We start from the raw sequence: 21,613 nt of genomic DNA, 5'->3' as shown, positions 1-21,613 counted from the left end.
GAGGGATGGCCGGGTGGGTCTGCGGCTCTGAGGCCTGGCTTTCATTCTCCCCCAGTCCCTGTACGAGCGGTTAAGTCAGAGGATGCTGGACATCTCGGGGGACCGGGGCGTGCTGAAGGACGTCATCCGAGAAGGAGGTGGAGACCTAGTGGCGCCTGATGCTTCGGTGCTAGGTACGCCCTGGGGCGGTTTGTCCACAGGATCCATGTCATCGCACTCTTTTGGGAAGAGAGAGGCCACATTTTCAAAAAGCATTTAATGGGGTTGGAAATGCTTTGTTTGAAGTGGATTTTTGTTTTTTGTTTTTGAAACGGGGTCTTGCTCAGTTGCCCAGGCTGGAGTGCAGTGGTGCGATCATAGCTCACTGCAGTCTCCACCTCCTGGGCTCAAGTGATTGTCCTGCCTCAGCCTCCCAAATAAGGGATTTACAGGCACGATCCACCATGCCCGGCTAATTTTTAATATTTTTGTAGATATGGGGGACTCTATGTTGCCCAGGCTGGTCTCAGACTCCTGGACCCAAGTGATCCTCCCACCTCAGCCTCCCCGGTAGCTGGGATTACAAGCATGAGCCGCTGCTTCCGGCCTGAATTAGTTTTTTTAAGACGAAAGCTAGGGACCCCTATGTCCCCCTTGCGTAATGCTTCCACGAAGCTCTTGAACCTCTGAGCCAAAGGGCCGGCACCCAAAACGCAGAGAGATTTATTCCTGTACCTCGGGGTGTCGGGCAGCTTAAGTTCATCTGTTCACATTGTTTCTGTGTGATAATGAGAGACTCGATATTATGGAGGCGTGGGTGTTTTGGGTCCATTTTCCTTACATTCTTTCTTCTATCCTAGTGAAATACTCGGGATACTTGGAACACATGGACAGACCCTTCGATTCTAATTACTTTAGGAAAACTCCTCGGCTAATGAAACTTGGAGAGGGTAGGTTCAGAGTGGGAGCTGGAGAAGGAATTGTTTAGGGGCGAGATGAGGCACGATGCCTCAGGCTGGGAAGACTGCTCAGAGCGCAGGTTCTTTGAGTTGGCTTTGCTGAGGCTGGGTTTTGGTAACACAGCCATGTTCTCTCCCCTTGAGACCTAGGCATTTGGGAGATGGCTTAATGGGCAAGGTATAATCTTTGCACTCTTGACTTAACTAACCACTGGGAATGTTTCTTTGTTCATTTATTAAGTAAAACTCAATCGAATACTTACTTCCCACAATACATGGTGAAAAGAGAGGATGTACTCAGAAGATTAGAACATCTCCACCCTTAAGGACCTCACAATGTAGTAGGGGAGACTGACCTGCACTCAGCTCACTTGGTAGAATCGGATGAGTGCCTGGGAGGTGAAAGCAGTGTTGTGGGTGTGCTTAATGAAGGCATGATTAATTCTAGCTGGGAGGTTCGGGGAAGGCTTCCTGGTAGTGGGGGTATTTGAACTGAGCCCGGAAGTTTGAATAAAATTTCTATCAGTAGAAGCTGGGCACAGGCTCAGTAGGAAGACATTGCAGGAAGAGGGAACTGTGTGAGGGAGACATGGAGGCCTGAGTACTGCTGACTTAGAAGGGGAAGAAACTGATAGCATTGAGCAGGATACTGAGCAAGCTTCACCCACCTTCTTTGTCCCTGCTTACAGATATTACACTGTGGGGCATGGAGCTGGGACTTCTGAGCATGCGGAGAGGAGAGCTGGCCAGGTTTCTGTTCAAACCGAACTACGCCTATGGAACGCTGGGCTGCCCTCCCTTGATCCCTCCAAACACCACTGTCCTGTTCGAGATTGAGCTGCTTGACTTCCTAGACTCTGCTGAGTCAGACAAGTTTTGTGCTCTCTCAGCTGTAAGTTCCAGAGCACAGATGTCAGCACTTTATAGGGAGACGAATGGGTTGGTGTTTTGCTAATTCTTCTAGATAGCCTGCCCTGAGGCTGACTGTCCGCTCCAGGGTCCCCCGCGGCTCCTGTGCGGTGGTGGCGGTGGCGGAGTTCCTCTGCTTCCTAGTCTGTGTTTGTCTTAGTAACGGCTCTCACGTGTAGATAAATGTGCTGGGCGAGGTAAGGCTGTGAGTTTAAGGATTAGTGGTTTGAACTGATTTTCCAGTCACCCTTTGCCTAGTTCTCCCTGTGAGACAGTGAACATTTGCTTTTCATCATTGTTTGGTTTCCAGCAAGGCAGGCATTGGTAGCTCATAACTAGGGTGACTGAATAATTGATTGTCCAGCCCAGCACAGGTGAGAGTAAAAGGGGCTGTTCACTGGAGGGGTTACCCATGACATCGGGTTTAAACTGAGACAGTCCCAGGCAAACTGGGATGTATGGCCACTGTCCTCACCACTTAAGTCTTGCCTCCTCTTTGTAGCCTTTCACTTAACCCTGTCCCATAGATGCAGGGCTTCTGACCCCGTCAGCAGTCACAGGCACTGTCTTTATCATGCTGTCTCACACTGACTCCATCTGTGGCCTTAGAGGTCCATGCCAGGGTTTATATCTTCACATGGAGTCTCCCTAGCTAAACTGTCAGCACTCCAACTGAGGGAGCTCACCCTTTTCCATCCTTCTGAGATTCGAGTTTCTTGCAGATGCCTCATCCCACATTTCGGCACATCCTAAATGTGCCTCATTTAGGATCTGGGGGGTGGGGCCGGGACCAAAGAGGCTCTATGGGTGACTCTGAAGATGGCCAGGGCAGAGAATCACGACCATAAAGACCGCCAGGGCCCTGAGCGAACCAAGACCTGTCCAGTGCTTGGTGGCCAAATAGTGGTTTTGAGCACTGAGTTCTGTGCTTGGCAAGTTCCATCAGTTTTTGATTCCATGGGACACTGCTTCCTTAGAGAACATCGGGGGAAGACTGAAGACGTAGACTTCCTTCTGGCTCTAGGATGTAAAATGGTACCGGTTATAACACTGGTGTGGCTTCTGTCAGATTCAGAGGTGACTCCAACACAGAAGGCTGTAAACAGAAGTGCATGATCTGAAAAAGAAGAGCTCACAGCTGTAGTAACACTTCCTTTCTTTCAATTACTATTTTTTTAAATGGAGACATGTTCTCACTGTGTTGCCCAGGCTGGTCTGGAACTCCTAGGCTCACGTGTACTAACACTTCCATTGTGGCATTACGGCTTTTGGTTTCCTTGCTGAATATTCCTGTCTCTGGTCCTCAGGAGCAGCAAGACCAGTTTCCACTTCAGAAGGTCCTGAAAGTGGCAGCTACGGAACGGGAGTTTGGCAACTACCTTTTCCGCCAGAATCGTTTCTATGATGCCAAAGTGAGATATAAAAGGGTAAGAATGCTTTGAAAGTTAAGTGTAAGTTTAGATCCTGAAAACTTCCTTGTTTAAAAAACACAGGTTTTGTTTTGTTTTTTGTTTTGTTTTGTTTTGTTTTTGAGACAAGAGTCTCGCTCTGTCGCCCAGGCTGGAGTGCAGTGGCACAATCTCGGCTCACTGCAAGCTCCGCCTCCCGGGCTCATGCCATTCTCCTGCCTTAGCCTCCCTAGTAGCTGGGACTACAGGCACCCGCCACTTCACCCGGCTAATTTTTTTGTATTTTTAGTAGAGACGGAGTTTCACCGTGTTAGCCAGGATGGTCTCAATCTCCTGACCTCGTGATCCGCCCACCTCGGCCTCCCAAAGTGCTGGGATTACAGGCGTGAGCTACTGCGCCCGGCAAAAAACACAGACTTTTGTCTTTCTCCCTACTTTCCATGAGCAGCCATTAAGAAAAATCTCATTTAAAAAAACCCTCATGCCAGGCCGAGACCGGTGGATCACCTGAGGTCAGGAGTTTGAGACCAGCCTGGCCAACATGGTGAAACCCCGTCTCTACTAAAAATAAAAAATTAGCCGGGCGTGGTGGTGGGTGCCTGCAATCCCAGCTACTTGGGAGGCTGAGGCAGGAGAATCACTTGAACCCAGGAGGTGGAGGTTGAGGTTGCAGTGAGCCAAGATTGTGCCGTTGCATTCCAGCCTGGGCAAGAAAAGCGAAAAAACTCCCATCTCAAAAAAAAAAAAAAAAAAATCCTCATGCCAAAGTGATAAGGACTGGAGAGGGGACTAACACGGGGATAAGGGCTGAAGAGGGGACTCTCGGGGGGGATAAGGACTGGAGAGAGGACTCACGGGATTGGGAGGCACCTGGGAATGTTCTGTGTTTTGATGTGGTTCTTGGGTACATGGGTGTGTTTAGGTTGTGAAAAACATTTGCCTCTGTATATGTACTTGAACTAGAAGTGTTTAGAATTTCCATCTCACTGCTCTAAAACAATTCAGTTTATTAACTTTTAAAAATTCTCATCCCAGTGCTTATTAGGTCCTCCACCAACCGATTTCTCCACCCCTTTGCCATCATCATTTCATGCCTCTGACAGTGGAGGCTCATTTGGCGATTCTAGCCTGAGGCAATTCCAGCCTCATCAAGCCTCCTGTTGTGATTTTGCTTCTTGTGTAGGTTATGCTGAGCTGTTTTCTGTTTCCTTTGTAATTTTATTCATTCAACAAACATGGCTGGATGCAGTGGCTCATGCCTGTAATCCCAGCACTTTGGGAGTGAGGCGAGTGGATGGCTTGAGGTCAGGAGTTTGAGACCAGCCTGGGCAACGTGGCGAAACCCCGTCTCTACTAAAAATACAAAAATGTGCTGGCATGGTGGTGGGTGCTTGTAATCCCAGCTACTCGGGAGGCTGAAGCAGGAGAATCACTTGAACCCAGGAGGCGGAGTTTGCAATGAGCCAAGATCGCGCCACTGCACTCCAGCCTGGGCAACAGGGCAAGATTATGTCTCCAAACAAAACAAAACAAAACAAAACAAAACACCACACATGCATGCGCTGTCTCTAAAACATACTCACATAGGCCAAATGTTGCAGACCCTGTCACCCAATATCTATTCCCCTTTCTCCTAACAGAACCTCCCATTTCACTCAAAGCATCAGTGTACTAATTAAAAAACAACATCTTCCCAGCTTCCCATGAGCTTAGGGTGTCCCTGTAACAAGGGTCTAGCCAAGGAGACATAAAGCAAAACCTCTGGAGGGTCTTCCAGAAAGCTCTTAACATAACAGAAGCCCCAGACTCTTCTCCCCTCCCTCCTTCCCACCCAGGTGACCCCGCAATGCGTGGCCAGGGGGGAATCTCCCTGGGGCCCGCCACACAGCTCTTGTCCTGGGGCTGCCCTATAATGCTAGTTTGTGGATTTCCTGTTTTTTCTCAACTTACTCCTTTAACAGAGTATGTTGATGTATGTCTAAAATATTCTTGGTTTTTAAATACATATTTGTCTAGAGTTGTTATTAAAAAGTCTTTTGGCTGGGCATGGTGGCTCATGCCTATAATCCCAGCACTTTGGGAGGCCGAGGTGGGTGGATCACCTGAGGTCAGGAGTTCGAGACCAGCCTGGCGAACATAGTGAAACCCCGTTTCTACTAAAAATACAAAAATTAGCTGGGTGTGTTGGTGGATGCCCATAGTCCCAGCTACTTGGGAGGCTGAGGCAGGAGAATTGCTTGAACCCAGGAGGTGGAGGTTGCAGTGAGCCAAGACGGCATAATTGCACTGCAGCCCAGGGAATAAGAGTGAAACTCCATCTCAAAAAAAAAGGTCTTGTTAGTTCTGGGCTCAAAGCTGACAACAACAACAAAAAAATCTTATTACTACTTAGGTTCCTATTCCTTTCTACGTGACCTGTTTTTTCTTCTGTAGAGACGAAGATCGTTTTTCCCCGGCATTCCTAAATTTTACGGTGATGTATCTTTTCATTCAGGAAACTTTTCCTCCACTCTGGGAAACTTCCTTGAGTTATTTCTTTGATAATTTACTCTTGTTCCCCCGCCCTCTTTTTCTGGAACTCCTATCATCAGACCTCCTGCACTGAGCTTCTGACTGCTGTCCCTCCCCACTCCCCACCTAGTTTCCATCTTTTCTCCTGTTTGTGTCATGTATGGAAGCTTTCCTTGACTTTTTGCCACCTCTTCTGATGAATTTTTCATTTAAAATTGGGGGGCCAGGCACAGTGACTCACACCTATAATCCCAGCACTTCAGGAGTCCAGGGTGGGAGGATTGCTTGAAGCCAGGAGTTAAAGATCAGTCTGGGCACCATAGCAATATCCCATCTCTACAAAAAATAAATTTTAGAAAATTGAAGGGCTATTTGTTCTTCCCCTCCCTAGCATTCTGTTCTTGTTTCATGCGTATATTATTTTATATATTTAGACTGTCGATTATAATTTAATCTCATTCTTTTTCTGTTTGGTTTTTCTACATATTGGGGACTGTGTCCTTTTGCACTAAGTTTGTCAATGACCTAAAGATGGTTTATTTCTCACTCATGTAAAAGGCTAGAGTAGAGTCATGCAAGCTAGGGCCAGTTGGTGACTCTGCTCCAGATATTTTCAGATACCCAGTTCTCATTTCTAGGGTGAGACTCTGGCCTTGTAGTCCAAGATGAGGGTCTCTGAGTTCTAGCAGCAGAAGGGAAGAAAGGCTGGAGGCATGTACAGCTCTGTTAAGGAAGGTCCTTGTCATATGATTCTTCTACTGAATTATGTTTTCCAGAACCTGTGCTCCGGGCCGTGCCTAGCTGCAAAGAAGCCTAGCAAATATCTAAATTCTGGTTGTACATGTTCCTGGCCAAAAAAAAAAAAAAAAAAAAAAAAAAAAGTCCTATTACTATGAAGGAAGGGAGGGCAGCTGCTGGGAGGCAAGAGGCCACCTCTTTCACAGAAGCTTTCCTCAAATGGCTGGTGATCTTTGACCACTAAGATTTAAAAGAGACATCACAAAGCTGATTGGGAGCTCCAGGTGCTTGGTGGGGCAGGTTGCAGTGTGGTCAAAGAGAGCCTGCACACATTAGAGTATGTAGGTGTTTCCTCAGGGTCCATTGAGTCCTCCTCTTTCTGCCCCGTGTATGTGCCGAGGGACCAGCATTCTGGGAGCCAAGCTGGGTGTCAGGACAGAGGTTCTCACTGTCTGGTATTGAGATTCCCTTTCATAGCCCCGTAACCAGTATACCACCTTCCTGCTGTCTGCTCCAGCCTGCCCCCAAGTCAAGGGCCTCTTTGGTTCCATTTTCCCAGAAAGGAGACCTCGTGACTGCTGAGGCCATCTGGACACATAGGGGCAGTGGACGGGGTGGGGAACATTTGACCTGACCTCTTTTATTCAGCCCCAACGGATAGCTCTAATTCCTGGTTCCATCAGTTCCTAGGTCTCTCCAGGCTCTGAGGGGCAGACCAGTCCCTTTTACATTGGCACCACTCTGCCAAATCAGTCATCACACTGCCACCCACCCTAACCCTTTGGGTTTATTGGTCCTTTTCCTGTCCTTTGCTCATGTTGGAGTACTACCTGTCTTAGTCCCTTAGGGTTGGAGAAAGTAGGGATGTGTGTGGAGCCTGCCTTGCTGAGCTAGAGGTTTTGCACGTCTTTTCCTAGTGGAAAGTTTCTCAGTCTTTGGAGCAGTGGACTGACATTGTCAGCACCACTGTGTCTCCACCTTTTGCTCAGCATTGTCTGGGTCACATAAGTATTGGGTTTCCTGCTTTCAAGGGATTTGAATCTAGTTAGGGAGTTAAATGCAGCTCCAACAGCTAATCAATACCTATGGTCTGAATGTTTGTGTCTCCCCAAAATGTGTATGTTGAAACCTAATCATCCATGTGATATTAAGAGGTGAGGCCTCTGGGAGATGATGAGGTCATGAAGATGAAACCCTATTGAATGGAGTTAGTGGCCTTATAAAAGAGGTCCCTGAGAGCTGTCTTGTCCCTTCCACCATAAACTCTCGGCAGGAAAAGAGATAAGCAAAGGTACGGAAGTGATCAGAATCTATTCAGGCCACAGTTGGTAGATTCCTAGTCAGAAACATAGGTTACATGTAAGGAATCATAGGTGATAGGAGGCGGCCAGATTCAGGAAGACATTCAAATATGTGTGGATGGATTTGGACTTGATGAAGTAGATGGCAGGGAACCACTGAGGAAGAGTGTGTTGATAAAAGTCATATTCGGGGAAGAGGCAGTAGTTGTGCTGGAGCTCGTGAAAACTCAAAATTTCAATTGTAAAATTTTCAGGAGTTTTGTGCCCTGGTTAATGTCACTTTGGTAGTTTGAAATCAGCTCTTGGAGGAATATTTACAGCATAGGAATAGGCAAATGCTACAAACAGGGGTCCACCTCCCCCGAGAGCTGGCTATTAAACATGTACCAGCACACCACTGTGTGCAGGACATGTCAAATGACAAATTTCATTTTAATGAGGCTCTGTTTCATGTTAGGCACTGTGCTGGGTGTGCTGTGGCTAAACCTGTTAACAGGGTCCAGGAATGTGTTAAAGCAGCTGTGAGTTGTGCAAATAGAAGAAAAAGCTCTGGAAGTACTCCCACAAAATGGATGGTTAGACTTGATGACGTTGTATATGATGAAGTTGTATATATAAGAGATCAAGGAAACAGAAGAAGGGAATGACTTGAAACTTCCTGGTCTGAGAAAAAATTTTAAACCAAGGAATAACTGGGAAAGAAATGTGTTACTTTCAATTTTGATTACTCATGGGAATGAGCAGGTAAGCAGGGCCTGTAGAAAACTGTTTCCAGCTGACAACTTGCTTCACGATTTCATTTGGGTGTGAGAGCAGGGTTCAGGCGTGAGGTTCCAGCTGGTGATATGAACGGGAGCTGAATCCATTCAGAAGGTGTGGAGACAGTGGATGGGAACTTGCCTGGTGAATGCCCAGAGTTTAGAGATGGAAGGGAAGACCAGGAAGGCTCATGACTTTCTGCCTGTGCTGCCATCTCCTGACACATTTTCCAGTTCTTCCGTGTTCTTTGTTTGTTTGTTTGTGTTTGTTTCTTTTTGTTTTGGTTTTTTTTTTGAGACAGAGTCTCACTCTATCACCCAGGCTGGAGTGTACTGGCGCCATCTCGGCCTCACTACAACCTCCGCCTCCCAGGTCCAAGGGATTCTCCCGCCTCAGCCTCCCAAGTAGCTGGGATTACAAGCGCCTGCTACCACATCCAGCTCATTTTTTGTATTTTTAGTAGAGACGGGGTTTCCATGTTGGCCAGGCTGATCTCGAACTCCTGACCTCAGGTGATCCACCCGCCTTGGTCTCCCAAAGTGCTGGGATTCCAGGTGTGAGCCATCGTGTCCAGCCTTCCAGTTCTTCCATTCTACTTGCACCTTCCAGATGGAGTCTCAGGGAGTGCAGGCTCTACCTTCATCCATTTTTCTGTTTTACTATTTTTTTTCTTGTTGTTGAGATATGATTCACATACCATAAAATGTGTGCTTTTAAAGTGTCCAATTCAGTGGTTTTTAGTATATTCACAAAGTTGTGCAGCCATTGCCACTATCTAATTTCGGAACATTTTCCTCACCCCGAAATGAACCTCACAATTCTTTGGCCCCAGATAGCCTCTGTTCTCCTTTGTTTCTATGGATTTGCCTATTTGGGACATTTTGTGTAACTAGAATTGTCAAATATGTGTCATTTTGTGGCTGGCTTGTTTCACTTAGCATGTTTTTGAGGTTTATCCATGTTGTAGCTTGTACAAACCTCATTCTTTTTTTGTTTTTTTGTTTTTTATGAGACAGAGTCTCTGTCGCCCAGGCTGGAGTGCAGTGGCACGATCTCGGCTCACTGCAACCTCTGCCTTCCAGGTTCAAGCGATTCTCCTGCCTCAGCCTCCCAAGTAGCTGGGATTACAGGCACCTGCCACCACACCTGGCTAATTTTTGTATTTTTAGTAGAGACAGGGTGTCACCATGTTGGCCAGGCTGGTCTTGAACTTCTGACCTCAGATGATCCGCCCACCTCAGCCTCCCAAAGTGCTGGGATTACAGGCATGAGCCACCGCACCTGGACCCTCGTTCTTTTGTAAGGCTACTTTTCCGTTGGATGGCTCTGCTGCTTTTTGTCCATTCATCAGCTGGACGTGTGGGTTGTTTCCACTTCGTGATTATTATGACTGATGCAGTGAGCGTTTATGTACAAGTTCTCATGTGAACGCATGTTTTCAGTTTTCTTGGGTATGTGTCTAGGAGTGCAATTGCTGGATTGTGTGGGAACTGTCAAAATTTTTGAGGAACTGCCAAACTGTTTCCTACAGCAGCTGTACCATCTTACATTCCCACGAGTAATGTGCGAAGCTTCCAATTTCTCCACATCTTCACCAACACTTATTTTATATTTTTAAAGTTAGGCATCCTAGCGGATGTGAAGTGGTATCTCACTGTGGTTTTGATTTGCATTTCCCTGATGACTAATGACATTGGACATATTTTCATGCATTTAATGACTATTTGTCTATCTTCTTTGGAAAAATGTCTATTCAGAGTCTATGCATATCTGAAAGTTGGGTCATTTGTCTTTGTATTGAGGAGTAAATGTTGTTGATGTGCTCTGGATACTACACCCTTAACAAATATAGGATGCGCAAATGCTCTATGCTGTTCTGTGGGCTGTCTCTTCACTTTCTTTGTAGTGTCCTTTGAAACACAAAAGTTTTACATTTTGATGAAGTCTAATTCTTTGCTTATTTGTGCTTTTGGTGTTATATCTAAGAAACCATTTTCTAATCCAGGGTCACAAAAATTTACACCTATGTGTACTTCTAAAGTCTGATAGTTTTTTAAAAATATATATGAAATGCTTTATGAATTTGCATGTCATCTTTGCACAGGGGCCATGCTGATCTTCTCTCTGTCTTTCCAATTTTTAGTATATGTACTGCCGAAGCAAGCACAGAGTCTTAGAGTTTTAACTCTTACTTTTAGGGCTATGCTCCACTTTAGTTAATTTTTGCATCTAGTGTAAGGTAAACATTCTTTTGCATGTTGATGGTCTCTCGTCCCAGCACTATTTGTTGAAAAGACAGTTCTTCTCTCCCATTGAATGGTCTGGACACCCTTATTGAAAATCAGTTGACTATAGATATATAAATCTATTTCTGGACTCTGTGTTCAATTTCATTGATCTACATGTCTGTCCTTATGCTGGTGCTACACTGGCGTAATTACTGTAGCTTTAGGAAGTTTCGTGTTTTTTGTTTATTTGTTGTCTTTTAGTAAGTTTTGAAATTGAGAAATATGAGTTCTCCAGCTTTGTCCTTTCTCAAGAGTATTTTGGCTATTCAGGGTCCTTTGAATTTCCATGTGACTTTTTTTTTTTTTTTTTTTGAGATGGAGTCTTACGCTGTCACCTAGGCTGGAGTGCAGTGGTGTGGTCTCGGTTCACCACAACCTCCGCCTCCCATGTTCAAGTGATTCTCCTGCCTCAGCCTCCCATGTAGCTAAAATTACAGGCACCTGCCACCACACCCAGCTGATTTCGTATTTTTAGTAGAGATGGGGTTTCACCATGTTGGCCAGACGGGTCTCAAACTCCCAACCTCAGGTGATCTGCCCGCCTCAGCCTCCCAAAGTGCTGGGATTACAGGCATGAGCCACTGTGCCTGGCCACCATATGAATTATCTAATCAACTTGTCTGTGTCTACAAAAAAGGCTGTTGAAATTTTGGTAGGGTTGCATGAATATGTTGACCAGTTAGGGAAATATTACCATCTTAATATTAAGTCTTCCAATTAATGAACATGAGATATTTTTCCATTTTATTTGAATCATCTTTAATTTCTTTCAACAACATTTTGTAGTTTTCAGTGTGCAAGTCTTTCACTTGTTTTAAGTTTATTGCTACTTACTGTATTCTTTTTGATGCTATTGTAAATGGAGTTGTTTTCTTAACTTCATTTTTAGGTAGTTCGTTGCTAGAGCATAGAAATATACCTGACTTTTGGCCGGGCATGGTGGCTCACACCTGTAATCCCAACACTTTGGGAGGCCGAGGCGGGCAGATCACGAGGTCAGGAGATCGAGACCAACCTGGCCAAAATGGTCATACTAAAATATGAAAAAATTAGCCGGGCATGGTGGTGCACACCTGTAGTCCCAGCTACTCAGAAGGCGGAGGTTGCAGTGAGCTGAGATCACTCCAGCTTGGCAACAGAACAAGACTCCGTCTGAAAAAAGAAGAAAAAAGAAATATACCTGACTTTTTATGTTGATCTTGTGTCTTGCAACCTGTAACAGCCGATTTTTAGCTCTGATAGTTTTTGTGTGTGGATTCTTTAGGGTTTTGTACATAAGACTGTTACTCCTCTTGACCATCTGCCTTCCCTTTCCACAGGCCCTGTTGCTTCTGCGCCGGAGATCAGCACCCCCTGAAGAGCAGCACCTGGTGGAGGCCGCCAAGCTTCCTGTTCTCCTGAACCTGTCCTTTACATACCTGAAGCTAGACCGACCCACCATAGCCCTGCGCTATGGAGAGCAGGCTTTGGTCATTGACCAAAAGAATGCCAAGGCCCTCTTCAGGTGTGGACAGGTGAGTTGGAAGCCAGTGACTTGGGAATAAACACCCAGGAAAAGGTAGTAGCAGTGCTCAACTCAGCTACTGCAAAAATGCTGTCTTTTGTTTGTTTGTTTGTTTTGAGACAGAGTTTCGCTCTTGTTGCCCAGGCTGGAGTACAGTGGCACAAATTCGGCTCGCTGCAACCTCCGCTTCCTGGCTTCAAGCAATTTTCCTGCCTCAGCCTCTCAAGTAGCTGGGATTACAGGCATGCGCCATCACACCCAGCTAATTTTTGTATTTTTAGTAGAGATAGGGTTTTGCCATGTTGGCCAGGCTGGTCTGGAACCCCTGACCTCAGTTGATCCGCCCGTCTTGGCCTCCCAAAGTGCTGGGATTACAGGCATAAGTCACCGTGCCCAGCCAAATGATATCTTTTCTAACTGTGCTTTTAAAGTTCTCTCCTTGGGACAGGCTTGTCTTCTCCTGACTGAGTATCAAAAGGCCCGGGATTTTCTAGTTCGAGCCCAGAAGGAGCAACCCTTCAATCACGATATCAATAACGAGCTGAAGAAACTGGCTAGGTGAGCTGTGTTTGCGGGAGCATGAAGAGAGATGGGTGGGGTTGCGACTCTGGTCTGTCCCCCCGGGTAAAGGACAGTCTGGCGGTGTTGCCCAGAGTGTTAGGAGGCAGCCCCCTCTACAGCTGGGTTTCTGAAGTCCTCGGCCGTGTGCTGCACCAGCAGTTCCCAGCAAGCAGGTGGGACAGACTGCCAGACTATACATCTCCATCATCGCCCACCTTTCTGTTTCCCCTACCGCAAATAAACACCCCCTAGAGAGGTGGGAGGGTGTCACTTTTTTTTTTTTTTTGAGATGGAGTCCCTCTCTGTCACCTAGGCTATAGGGCAATGGCATGATCTTGGCTCACTGCAACCTCCGTGTCCCGAGTTCAAGCGATTCTCCTGTCTCAGCCTCCCAGGTAGCTGGGATTACAGGCGTGTACCACCACATCTGGCTAATTTTTGTTGTATTTTAGTTGAGACAGGGTTTCACCATGTTGACCAGGCTGGTCTCAAACTCCTGACCTCAGTTGATTCCCCCACCTCGTCCTTCCAAAGTGCTGGGATTACAGGCACAAGCCACCGCAACCGGCCCCGGTGTCACTTAAAAAGAGTCTTCTGGTGCGCTCTTCCCTGCCTGCTCCACCGAGAACCACTGCTCCTAACCAAGTGCAGAAAGGCCCCTCGTAGGTCCTCATGTGACCAGAAACAGGCGTTTCGGGTCTGACTCATACCCATGGATTGACCCTTGTTACCCACGTGACTAAGCACACCAGTCTTTTAGTGATGTAATTTTTTCTCATTATAGAAGTTTTGTGTTCATTGTAGAAAACCTTGAAAATGTCTACCTATAAATAGGAGTCCCCCATAACTCCATCACTTGGTAATAGGTCCATGGCTTTTAATGTATATCTTCTTCTGTAATGGTGAAATTCTCTACTTGTCTTAATATTAAACATTCAGTCCAGATTGCTAGTTAAAGCTTGCTTGGCATTAGTGTCTGAGATGTGAGTATCTCTTAGGTTACATTTCAAGTCTTTTAGGACTTGCCAGCAATTTCCTTTCTGGTATTTAAAAGTATCCTGTCAGATCTGGCCATTCTTTAGTGAGAAAATCAGGGAGGTTAGAGGCTGCTGAGGGTGAGGGGTCGCTTGGTGAGACTCAGCCCGGAGCCTGGTGGCCAGAGGCACCTGCCCTTCAAGGCAGCTGTCCTTTCCAGTTATGGGCTTTTTGTCCAGGGGCTTGGCTCCTTGGCCAGCTGTGGGAGCCTTCCCTGCCTCCCCACCTCTCCAGCTTACTTCCATCCCTCCCGACTCAGTTTGAGTCCTGATGAATTTTCAGTGTTTCTGGATGTGAGTGGAGAATTCCAGCCACCAGATGTCACCTCCTCCAAACACAGACCTCCTCTAACGAGTGCTTATTTCCCTCTCCAGCTGTTACAGGGACTATGTGGATAAAGAGAAAGAAATGTGGCACCGCATGTTCGCGCCCTGTGGCGATGGTTCTACAGCAGGAGAAAGTTGAAGGTAATCAAAGGGCCAGGGTGGCACACAGGCTTCCGGATGGAGAAGCGTGCTGCTCTCTGCCGCCCCCAAGTGAATGGTGGCTGTCTGCAGCTGAGGGTGGACGAGGGGTAGACAAGTTCCTTGCTGTAAGGAACAACACAACGGTAGTGCAGGATGCACGTGCTGCACGCCTACCTTCCTCGTGAGAAGAAAGTTCACTCAGACCTGCGGGTTAAATGTATAGGTTCAGGGGGCCTTGAGCTATTTATTTATTTATTTGTTTGTTTGTTTGTTTGAGGCAGAGTCTCACTCTGTTGCCCAGGCTGGAGTGCAGTGGTGCGATCTCGGCTCACTGCAAGCTCCGCCTCCCGGGTTCAAGCGATTCTTCTGCCTCAGCCTCCTGAGTAGCCGAGATTACAGCTGTGAGCCGTGGCGCTCAGCCTAAATTTATTTTTTTAAAAACCTTTTTTTTTCATGTTTTATGTGAAACTCTCCTTGCAGTTGCTTGGAACATGAGACTGAGTAGAGTCATGAATGTGATGGTTGACAGAGCTGGGCTTTGACGTGTCAAGCTTCTCTTCATCTTCTTTCTCTTGAGAACTCGAAAGCCTCCACTTGACTGTGTCTCTAACACATTACTGAAGCAGACAAGATCGCAGGGCAGGGATGGGCTGTGGCTCTTACATTCTGCTTCCTATTAGAGTTAGAGATTTGAAGATGCTGAAAACAACAGGGAGCGGAATATAGCATTCCTCCCAAGATCACACCTAGTAATTTTGCAGGCACAGGGCGGGAGTTCCCAAGCGCATGAGATAACCCTCCAGTCTGAACCCTCCAGTCTGGTCTACTATTTAATAAAATTAATGGAAACAAAATCACCTGCCTGAAACACCTGCTTAGCTGCACAGATAACTCTGCTCTCTCGAGAGAAGTTAAACAAGGAACAACAAGAAAACAGCTGCTGAATGGGCTCATGGTGATAAATCTCTCCTTTGTTGCTTCCTCCATCTCCCTACAAAAGGGGCTTGAGAGGAGGAGGCAGTGAAAAGGCCTATTCATCCCCGACATTTTCACAGCGGTCCATAAACTGCTGCTATCTGCACTTTCAGATGCGCCCATCAGCATCACAGGTAAATGTTGCCTTCGTCACTGATGCTGGCCATGTGAACCCTGGCCTTCAGGTCTTTCAGGGCCCTTTGGAGTACATATTTGCAGGTCTTCAGAACTGAGACGTGAGCCAGAGGACTTCCCTTGTTTGGCCACTTCTAGTATCCAGTAAAAATGAAGGGCAGTGACTGTTTGCGAAACATTTTGGACTGTGACCCCACAAGTCCTGTCATGAATGAAGACCCAGGTCTGCCAGGGTCCATCCCAGACAAGGGCTTGGGCAGCCCAGCTGGGCAGCAGTTTTCCTCTCCATCATGTTTGCTTCCCAGCCTTTTCAGTCTGTAGGACTGGAGGCTGCTGATCTTCAGATGCTTTCCCCCAGATTTCCAACTCCAGCATTTATCTTACCATCAGCAATGACTGTATTTGTGTTCTAAAGTAGCCACCACTGTCATATTGCCACTGCTGTCGCAGTTGTGATAAGTTTTAGCTTTTGTGTCTTTGCTCTCCCTGCTCCCCTTTTTTTCTGTAGTATTTGTGGCCTAGTCATTTAAAAGAAGCTAAAAATCTGGTCATCTTGACAACCTAGTTGTCACTAACCAGGACAATTTTTCTTTTTTTGAAGGGTCTCCCTCTGTCACCGAGGCTGGAGTGCAGTGGCGCAATCTCGGCTCACTGCAGCCTCTGCCTCCCAGATTCAAGTGATCCTCCTGCCTCAGCCTCCCGAGTAGCTGGGACTACAGGTGTGAGCCACCACGCCTGGCTAATTTTTGTATTTTTAGTAGAGACAGGGTTTCACCATATTGGTCAGGCTGGTCTCAAACTCCTGACCTCAGGTGGTCCTCCCGCCTTGGCCTCCCAAAGTGCTGGGATTACAGGCCTGAGCCACTGCACCTGGCTTAGGACAATTTTAACTTTTGTTCTTTTCATCTTAGATGTTAGATACCACTGACTTGTAAGATTACTTCTGGTGGAATGAGTGTTCTCTTAATTATTAGTTATGTGCTCTAAGCCTCTGACTATAGTAGACAGTATGCCTTTTCCATCTTTGCATTTTCTAGCTTCTGGAGCCATGCCAGGTGCACGATTGGTGCTCAGGAAATGTTGGTTGGACTAAGTGTGAAATAGCCGAAGCAATAGACCAGCCTCTAATAAAACATCCTCCAGGCTGGCTCTGGGATTGGCTGTTGGACCCTTGGTATTGCCAGGGACAGAAACCCATCTTTAGCATCAGCCAGAAGAAAAAAAAAGATTTGCAGAAGGGGTCCTGGGAGTGGCTCACAGAGTTGAGGAGGAGTTTGGCAGTCCTTGGGCAGACAGTGACCAGGCAGCTCTGAGGGCCTTAGGGACTCAGTCTCCCCTTGGCTTTGTTTTCTCCCTCTGTAGGGAGTGCCCATACATCCCTTTCTGCAACTTCCTCCCTAATGGAGTGAGAGTTCTGTACCCTAAAACTCCCTCCTCTTCCTGCCCCAAACATAACTCTTCAGTTTGAAAGATCCTGGGCAGGACTCCGGCCTGGTTGGGGGTATGTAGAACCCCATGAATGGGAGTTTGTGTTTTGTCCTTCCTATCCTGACATGCTGGTATCTGAGGCCCTTGTGATCATTTTACTGTGTCTGGAAAGGAGCTGTAAAGGGAGCTCTATAGCTATTTTCAGCCATTTAAATGGTTAACATACAACAGGTGAAATTTGTTCTGTGGTTTCCAAAGGTCAGGACCAGTAAGCTGATACAATAGGAAGACAGAATCTGACCTGATAGGAGATTTACCAGTCAAATGTCCTACCATGAGTTCTCCCACCATGGAGGACACAGTGGAAGGGGCCACTTTTGACTGCTTTTGGGGAAATATCTGTTCCCGGGCCACTCCACTGTGTTCCACGGGGCTGTGGGGCATCTCAGGAGCTGGTGCAGTCTCTGTTAGGGTCTATCCGAGCAGAGCTGGAGGGCCTGAGAGGTGGGTGAAGAGAGAAATTAGATCACCTTCCTGGTCATTTTTACCATCAGACAATTGCAGACCTTCAGGGCAGAGGTAGCAGCTCCCATCCCCAAGGCACGCAGCAGAGATGAAATATGACATCCTATACTTAGCATCAAAAAACACCACCCGAGGAAAGGAAGTAGCAGGAGAGGCCTGGTTCAAGAGCAGACAGATTTTGTTGCCTGCTGTTCCCAAACATACCAAATGCAAGGAATGACTGCCAGAGGAAACAGTGTTCCGTACGGGGGAAAGCCATGCCTGCCCTGCCCCACGTGGCCCACCTTCATCACTGTCTCCTGCCATCCCTGTGGGGAGCCGACTGTTGGTGGGCACTCTAGATGCTATGTGGCATATAGAGAGAGTTCCAGTACCACTTCTGCAGCCCTGACCTGCAGGGACTGGGGGTCTAAACAGGGACAACAAGACAAGTCCATTAAATCACAGTGTTCAAGAGTGGGCTGTGGGGGAGCACCCCTGATCAGAGAGAGGCTTTGCTGAGCCAGGCCTGGGGGATGAGCCCAAGGGGCCCCAGGAGGGAGTTGTGAGAGGTCCTGATATTGTCCTTTCATTTGGGGCCTCCTTGGAATGTGGGTGGCATTCTGTAGGGCATTATAGAGGAGGAGAAGACCTGGCCAGAGCTGAGCTGCTCTGAGGAGCTAAAGGGGCAGCGTGGGGACACATTTAAAGTGGCAGGTCCATCAGGTGGCAGGTGTCTGAGTGAGAGGTGATGGCAGCCTGGAGGTGAACCTACTGGCAAGAGTGGAAAGGTGGCAAGAGTATGCGGCCTCCCATCTGGAACCGACAGGAGGGTACTCTCTGTGAAGAGTTCTCCTGACAAACCAGACCTTACCTGAGGGAGCGTGACCATAGTGCCCAAGGGGCTGAAGATGCCCTAACCGAAGTTACTGATTGTGGAGGAGGGCAGCTTTAGTGACATGTCAGCCATCTGCTAACAGAGGTGGGTGGGCAGGGGCCAGAACCAGGAGTCCAGGGCTGGTCCCCATGTACCAGGAGTGACTGGGAAGACTCCATGAGGGGCGGCCAGAACTTGAGGGAGTCTTGGGTTACCTGGCAGGACCAGGGGTGCAGGGCGAGGTGACCACCCACACGGTCAGCTTACCTACGCGTGGCTTCCATTCTTTTGCTCTTGGTTTATCATAACATTTTTCTTCTAGGTTGTTTTGCTAGTATTGCCTAGCATTTATTACTTTTTTCTTAGTGTATTTTTATTAATTTTGGTCAAAATTTTTATTAATCATATTTTAAATGCCAGGTATTCTTCTACATGTTTTACATGTGTTAATATTTTTAATGTAAGATCTGCATAATGTAGATATGATCCCCATTTTACAGTTGATGAATTAGACGTGAAGAAGCTATGTAATTGCCAAGGTTGCAGAGCTCCTAAGTGATAGAGCCAGAGCCAAACGCTGCATATACACAGGGAACCGGAATTGAATTTCAGTTTCTTCTGGAGAGTCTTCCACAGGGCTCAATACTATGTTTCTATTGCCATTTCTTGATTTATGTTTTGGATATTTATCTGTTGACTTCCTGCTATAATATAACTCTTTCTTCTCTTACATTACTACTTGTAGCTCCTCTGTTAGATTATTATAACAAAAATAATTCAATACTGATGTTCTTGGCTTCATACAGCTAAAGACAGTATTTCTTGTGCTCCACTTTGTTTTTATTTATTTTTGAGACAGAGTCTCGCTCTGTCACCCAGGCTGGGGTGCAGTGGCACGATCATAGCTCACTGCAGCCTCAACTTCCCAGGCTCTAGCAATTCTCCCTCCCCAGCCTCCTGAGCAGCTGGGACCACAGGCATGTGCCACCATGTCCAGCTAATTTTTTTATTTTTTGTTGCAACAGGGTCTCACCATGTTGCCCAGGCTGGTCTGGAACTCCTGGGCTCAAGTGATCCTCCCTCCTTGGCCTTCCAGAGTGCTGAGATTAAGAGCGTGAGCACAGCACCCAGCCATATCTGTTTATTCTTGATTCATCTAAAATTACACAGTAGCATGTCCAGGTACTCCCTGTTGCTCAAGTCCTTTAGATAGGTCCCTTACTTCTAGAGGCTTAAGCTTTTAAGAGCCGAGAAATTCCTCTGTACTATTTCTTTAATCATGTCTTCCTCTTTATTCCCTGTCATCTTGTTATGGGACACCTATTGATTGGAAGTTGGACCTCCTTCAGCAATCTTCTATTCTGTCTCCTTAAAATCTTTTTTTCTCCCTTGTGAAATGTTCTTAATTTTCCAACTCTTCCATCTTAATTTCATCAATCAAATATTTGAATCTAAGAGCTCTTCTCAGATTTGTCTTTTTCATAATGCCACACTTTTCCCCCACTTCTTTGAAAAAATCTCAAAGTTACATAACTAAAGAGAATAGTATTAAGATTCCCCCATGTGCTTGACCTCCGGCTTTAACAATTACCAAGGTAAAGCCAAGGTTTCCTTCTAGGCCTCCGCCCACGTCCTCCCTGTATAGCAGGGAAGCCTGTTTCCTTCTATACTCTCATTCACAACACTCAGGACTTCCAGAACATTTCACTTCTGAAACCAGACACGTAGGGATTTTCCCCACACCAACCAATTCTGAAGCAGCTCAGTGTCCTCCATTTCAGCTACATTACACTGAGAGCAGCTCAGTGTCCTGCATTACAGGTCTGACACTTGACCTGGACTTAGTGCATACTCCACAGGTTAAGGGCTCAGTTCCACAAGACTGACCCCATTTCAGACTCCAGTCACAATTCCAGGTTGTCCCTGTGCTTCTTACTAACTGGTTATACATCAGAGGTTCCCATACCTGTTCCTTTGGGTTGAGTCATCTGGAATGGGGCTCAGAACTCAGAAACACCTACTTATAGTCACTAGTTTATTACAGAGGTTTTTAAAAGGATACAAATGGGCCAGACGTGGTGGCTCAGGCCTGTAATCCCAGCATTTCGGGAGGCCAAGGTGGGCAGATCGCTTGAGGTCAGGAATTAAAGACCAGCCTGGGCAACATGGTGAAACTCCTTCTCTACCAAAAATACCAAAATTACCTGGATGTGGTGGTGTGTGCCCGTGGTCCCAGCTACTTGGGAGGCTGAGGCAGGAGGATTGCTGGAGCCTGAAAAGTCAAGGCTGCAGTGAACCCAGATGACACCACTGCACTCCAGTCTGGCTGACAGAGTGAGACCCTGTCCCCAAAAAAAATAAATAAAAAAAAAAGGGTGACCGGGTAGGGTGGCTCACCCCTGTAATCCCAGCATTTTGGGAGGCCGAGGCGGGTAGATCACCTGAGGTCGGGAGTTCGAGACCAGCCTGACCAATGTGGAGAAACCCCTCTCTACTAAAAATACAAAATTATCCGGGCGTGGTGGCACATGCCTGTAATCCCAGCTATTCGGGAGGCTGAGGTAGGAGAATCGCTTGAACCCAGGAGGTGGAGGTTGCGGTGAGCTGCACACCACTGCACTCCAGCCTGGGCAACAAGAACGAAACTCCATCTCAAAAAATAAATAAAAAGGCCAGGTGCAGTGGCTCACGCCTGTAATCCCAGCACTTTGGCAGGCCGAGGCGGGCGGATCACGAGGTCAGAAGATTGAGACCATCCTGACCAACATGGTGAAACCCCGTCTCTACTAAAATACAAAAAAAAAAAAAAAAAAAAAAATCCAAGCGTGGTAGTGCACATCTGTAGTCCCAGCTACTTGGGAGGCTGAGGCAGGAGAATCTCTTGAACTCGGGAGGCAGAAGCTTCAGTGCGGTCAGATCGCACCACTGCACTCCAGCCTGGCAACAGAGCAAGACTCCGTCTCAAAAAAAAAAGATGAAGAGCCACATGGGGTGGCACACAGGGCATGGTGTGAGGGAAGGGATGCACCAGCACCCACACGTGTTCAGCAGCCTGGCAGCTCTCCAAACCCTGTTCTTCCTGGCACAATTGGTTGAATGGTTGGCCATTGGTGATTGCCAATTGAAGGTTGCTTCAGCCCTTCCCTTGTCCCATGGTTGGTTCCCTGGCAACCAGCCCCCATTCTGAGGCTGTCCAAGAATCCCCAGCCACCAGTCATGTCATTAGCATACAAAGAAACACCCATCATTTCAGAGATTCTGGGGGTTTTAGGAA

General features: G+C 47.0%; 1 protein-coding gene and 1 non-coding gene across 8 annotated transcripts in view; one reads left to right on the top strand and one right to left on the bottom strand.

Annotated features, from left to right (window-relative positions):
- The window catches only part of FKBP6 (FKBP prolyl isomerase family member 6 (inactive)), a 30,584-nt gene that overhangs the window by 391 nt on the left and 8,580 nt on the right, over positions 1-21,613 (top strand). For 4 of the 7 annotated variants that reach the window (XR_008503533.1, XR_008503532.1, XM_054493813.1 and 1 more), the window contains exons 2-8: positions 56-173; positions 840-929; positions 1,628-1,830; positions 3,155-3,274; positions 12,173-12,367; positions 12,806-12,915; positions 14,328-14,420. Coding sequence is in view for 4 of the 7 variants with exons in the window: in XM_054493813.1 (XP_054349788.1) it covers positions 56-173; positions 840-929; positions 1,628-1,830; positions 3,155-3,274; positions 12,173-12,367; positions 12,806-12,915; positions 14,328-14,418 (927 nt within the window). In the remaining 3 variants the exon portion in view is untranslated. Of the gene's footprint in view, positions 1-55; positions 174-839; positions 930-1,627; positions 1,831-3,154; positions 3,275-12,172; positions 12,368-12,788; positions 12,916-14,327; positions 14,421-14,900; positions 15,530-21,613 lie in introns of those variants that run through there. The other 3 variants (XM_054493812.1, XM_054493814.1, XR_008503534.2) reach the window with 3 other exon arrangements.
- Positions 10,625-10,732, bottom strand: LOC129041757 (U6 spliceosomal RNA). Its single transcript, XR_008503913.1, has one exon. It is a non-coding gene; the product is annotated as a U6 spliceosomal RNA (small nuclear RNA).

Source organism: Pongo pygmaeus, chromosome 6 (genome assembly GCF_028885625.2).
Source record: "Pongo pygmaeus isolate AG05252 chromosome 6, NHGRI_mPonPyg2-v2.0_pri, whole genome shotgun sequence".
Taxonomy (NCBI): domain Eukaryota; kingdom Metazoa; phylum Chordata; class Mammalia; order Primates; family Hominidae; genus Pongo; species Pongo pygmaeus.
The sequence above is the reverse complement of the archived record's forward strand: the minus strand, read 5'-3'. Positions and strand labels throughout refer to the sequence as shown.